The following is a 4,627-nucleotide window of genomic DNA, read 5'->3' as shown; positions in this document are numbered from 1 at the left end:
TGGGCAAAGGCCACCTGGGGTGGCAGCTGAATCCACCTCTTGCAGCCCTGAATCTGGTCCTGAGGAAGTCCTGAGATGGCAAAGGCAAGGTTGGTGGGGTACACCTGGAGGGGGCTTCCTGAAGGGACAGGTGACCCAGGAAGAGTCTTGGAGGGAGGGCCCAGCAGCTCATTGAACAAATGAGGAGATGCCCAACTCACACATGGTAGTATCCACTTTAATGTGGCCACATGAGAGAGCATCCTCCCTACCTGGGTAGGCTGGGATTTTGAGATCAGCCACGTGGCAGAGTGGGGGCTCCTGGGGAGCTGGGCTGTGGGGGACGGGCACCAGGGGTCCATGCCGATGATGAGGGCCAGTGCAGACACTGGATCCCAACCACGCCCACACCACCTACTGCAGCTGACCGCCTCACACTCAGGCACACCCTCTGAGGATGCCGCCCGTTCCCAGCTCCTTCAACCCCGAGGGGTGACAGCCCAGGGGATCACATCCAGGCAGGACCCAGGGTATGATGTCGGGAAGCATCCTAGATAGACCACAGGCCTCACAGGGGACTCAATGGAGACATGCCCTCTGCTCCTAGACCAATGCTAGACACAGGAGCCCAGCACAAAGGACAGGGGCCGCTGGTGGGACTGGAGAACCCTTGGGTGGGGTGAGAGCCCTCAGTGGCCTGCAGTGCCCACTGCTGCCCTTCCCGGGGCAGGGAGCTGCCAGCACACAGCAGGCTCTGGAATGGGCCTGCACCCCTGGGGGTGCACCCTGGCGTCTCTCAAGCTTCTTTACCTCCCCTGCCCTCCCTGTGCCCCGTTCTGTCCAGGCCCCGGGGCCGGGTCCCTTACAGACCACGCCAGGTCTGCCTGCGTGGAGCCAAGCAGCAGCCGCCCCCAAAGAAACACAGGACTCCCGGGTAGATCTGGATCTGCGATCAACATCAGGGGTTTTGGTGCTACTTAGAACGTCCCTCTGAGGAGCCTGCCCAGGCCACAGATGCAAATGAGCATCACCTTCGGACCAGAGAGAAGATGGCCCTGAGCCGGTGTGTAGCGGAAGGCCTTCCCTTAGGGCTGGGCTGGCTGCGGCTGCTCTGCTCTGGAGCGGGGAACCAGGGGACGCCCGCCAGGCGCTCGGAGGAGGAGCCCAGGTGTGCCTGCTCTGGACCCCAGCGCTAGCAGCTTTGCGGCTGATTTTTTAAGATTCAGGCGAACGTCACCTAACAACCATTGGAAGTAAAACTCAGTGGCAGTTAGTGGATGCACAGCACGTGCCACCGAGCCCTCTCCCCGTTTCCGATGGTCTCCTTCACCCGGGAAGGAGGCCCTGGCCCCCTCCAGCCCCCAGGAGCTGCTCCTCCGCTCTGTGGATTTGCCCACTCTTGAGTCCCAGCCCAGCGACTCAGGCTACTTGTTCTCTGGTGCCGGGCTTCTTGCCCAGCATGCCCCGGAGGGTGATCCGTGCCTGAGCCCTGCTCCCTCCCTCCTGCGGCTGAGGACTCTGCTGAGGCAGGGGTCTCCAGCTGGCCACCCACTCACGGGTGGCAGAGAGCGGCTTTGCGCGTGGGCCGTTCCCGTGCACAGTGCTGCCCTGAGCTCCCGGCCGCACGTCTCAGACTCCGTGGGGTCTGTGCTTAGGAGTGGAATCGCGGGTCACAGGGCCATCCTGTCACTGAGAACGCCTTGGACTTATCCCCTCCCACCTAACTTCTGACCTGGTGCCCAAGAGCTGGGAGCAGCTCACCGGGCAGAGCGGGGCTCTCTCCTGGTCCCAGAGTCCCTGCAGCACAGACACGGGCCTCTCAATAAAGTCCACGCGATACCAGAGTTTGCACAGATGGATGCTTGAGCAGCGGGGAGGAGGGGAGGAGGGGAGGGTGGGCGGACGGACAGCTGGACCAGCAGACATGAGTGGACAGACAGCAGGACCAGGAGGGATGAGGGAGGGCGGACAGACGGACAGCCGGCCCAGGAGGGACAGAGGAGGAATGGCGGAAGGACATTGTACCAGGAGGGACGAGAGGGGGCAGCGCAGAGCTCCGAGACCCCGCTGCAGCTGCCTGGGACCAGGACCAGGTGCAGGTGGCGTGCAGGCCTCCAGCCACCACAGGCCGCTAGGGTGGCCGGGGCGCCTTAGGGTGAGGCCCCCGGAACAGCCGCTGAGTGGCGGCTGCTTCTCCCTCGCACTGGCCTCAGACACCTCCCTGGCCCGAGGCCCAGACGCTCGCTTCTAGAGGACGCAAGAGAGGGAGCAGGGCCTGTCCTGGGCACAGGGGCCAGGCAGCCAGCCACCGCCCAGCGTCCCCCATACCGGTCTCCTGCCCACGGTGCTGCCGCCGTCTCATCCATGCAGAGCCCACAGGGCCCAAGCGTGCAGCCCTCTCGCCCTGAGCACCCTTGAGACCCGTCTGCGCTGTGGGGTTCTAAATTCTGGGGCTCGCGTCCGCGGGAGGCACACTCACGCCGAAAACAGGGCCTCCTGGGTTAAGCAGCTGTCTACACCTGGGCCGGGACCACAGGACCGCCCAACACGTGTGGGCGGACTGCCCCCGAGCCGGAGCCCTGGCCCGTGCCCCCTCCCGGCCCCGGCTGGGACACTCAGAGGATGCCTCAGGCCCGTGAGGACCCCCGAGGGAAGGCCACACAGGGCGTGAAGCAGAGACTTTATTGAAACCAAACACCACACAGAGGAACAGGGATCAACAGGCCAAAGGCACCAACGCCCCACATTCGCCACCCGGGCCCTCCCGCTGCAGACCCACCCCGGTGCCCAGTCAGCGCCTGGCAGGGCGTCCAGGACCCTCCCCGCACCACCCGGGACGCGTCGCGGTCGCCGGCTGTCGCTGGGGGTCTCACGCCCGGCGTCCCTCCCCACGGCCAGGTTAGAGCCAGGCACGGTCCTGGGATCTGCTTCTGCATCAGGGGCAGCTTGACCCTTCACGCGGGAACAGGCTGGTCAGCATCTTGTTCCAAACCAGGTGGCGGTGACAGTCAACAGACAGACAGGTAACTGCCGCTAGGACTCCGCGGACACCCCCGACCTTTTCCGGAGGTCCCCGCAGCCCACGTCCCAGCCCCGGGCTGCCCAAGCTCTGCCCCGCAGGGGAAGGTCCCCGTCCGGTGCCAGCCGCCACCCCCCCAGTCCCTGGTGTGCGGGGGCAGCCAGGACGAGGGACCCCGGCCCCTCAGCTCAGGGCCCGGGCCTGAAGGGCTGGAAGCAGGGCGGCTCCCCCAGGACCGAGGCTCCCACCACAGCCAGGCTCTCCCCGGGCCTCCCGGGCACACCGCCCCAGGCCTCGGGGCTGCTGGCGTCCTGTCCTTGGGGGCAGGACCGTGGCCTCCAGGCCGAGGCCCCCTCCTCCGCCTCCCTCCTGCTCCAGGGTGAGTAGGAGACGATGGTGAAGCCTCTCCTCTGCAGGGCGCAGTCTGCGGGCACCAGCTCTGCACCCTGCCCCGCCCTCTCCAGCACGCTCAGCTTCCAGCGGTGCAGGTCCTGCTGCTGGGACGGGTTCTGGAGCCTCACCACCCACACCTCGCCGGGGTCCAGCAGCAGTTTCCAGCGCTGGCCTGGGGCCTGCAGAGCCCAGCCCGGAACCATCCTCCGCAGGTAGACGGCGTCCTGGCAGCCCACCGTGGACACAACCTGCAGGCCCAGCAGCCAGGCCTCGGCCTCCTCGGGGTCCACGGGCCGGCTGGTGCCCAGCTCCAGCACCATGGGCTCCCCCGGGGGCAGCTCCACGCCCGGGAAGTGCTGCCACGGGGAAGGGGGGCGTGGCCAGTGCGAGCAGGGAGGCAGCCCCTCGAACCTCCAGGGCAGGGCCTGCGTCCAGTCGGCGTCCTCCGGGCCCAGGCCCAGGGGCACCGCGTTCTGAGGCTCCAGCTCGGTGGGCACAAACAGTGGGTCCAGGCCCACCTCTTCCGCCCCCGCTGGCGCTGACGCCAGGGCCCCGGGACCCCAGTGCTCTGCGCCCCCATGCCCAGGCTGCCCCGGGGACCCCTCCTGCTCGGGCCCTGCCTCCGGGAGCTCCGCGGCCTCGGGGTCCCAGTCCTCGTCTTCCCAGTCTTCCGACTCCAGCATGTCTTTGAGGTCCAGGAAGGCGACCTTGAAGCAGGCAAAGCACACACTCAGCTGGTCTCCATGCTGGATCTGGTACAGCCAGGACGCGTACAGGCAGGTCATGCCCTCCCTCCCGTGGCGCACGCTGACCGGGGGGCACATGGCCACGCTGCCCGCCTCCTGGGGGTGGGCGGCAGGAGCCCTCCCCGGGCTCTCAGGGGTCAGGCCCACAGGTCTGGGGTGGGCGGCAGGGGCTGGGGCAGGGGGGGCGGGGAGGCAGAGCGGGAGGGGGCCGCGGGGTGGGTGGAAGGACGAGGTCCCAATTCAGCTGGCAGCTACAGAGGTGGGGGTCAGAACTTCCAGAATCTTCTGCAGCCTTGCCGTGTGCAGAGTCCGGCGCTGGGAAGGCAAGGCAGGTAGGGTCAGGCAACCCTGGGGCAGGGGGTTCTGGGGGTTCAGGCAAGCCCGGGCACCACCTCCACTCGGCTTGCCCAGCACGGGACTGGGCCCCCATCAGCCCCCTCAGCCTGGCCTACAAAACGGGCGGGAGCCCAGGGGAGGCACAAGCCCGGAC

General features: G+C 67.3%; 1 protein-coding gene across 1 annotated transcript; it reads right to left on the bottom strand.

Moving 5' to 3' along the window:
• Positions 1-3,157: 3,157 nt before the first annotated feature.
• On the bottom strand, positions 3,158-4,215 carry LOC306656149 (testis-expressed protein 19.2-like; the record flags this gene model as incomplete). The annotated part of the gene is made up of 1 exon (XM_079131039.1): positions 3,158-4,215. One exon carries the CDS (start codon positions 4,213-4,215, stop codon positions 3,187-3,189), a length of 1,029 nt encoding a protein of 342 aa, XP_078987165.1. The 3' UTR covers positions 3,158-3,186.
• Positions 4,216-4,627: the final 412 nt, after the last annotated feature.

This window comes from Sciurus vulgaris, assembly GCF_902686455.1.
Source record: "Sciurus vulgaris genome assembly, chromosome: 3".
NCBI lineage: Eukaryota > Metazoa > Chordata > Mammalia > Rodentia > Sciuridae > Sciurus > Sciurus vulgaris.
The sequence above is the reverse complement of the archived record's forward strand: the minus strand, read 5'-3'. Positions and strand labels throughout refer to the sequence as shown.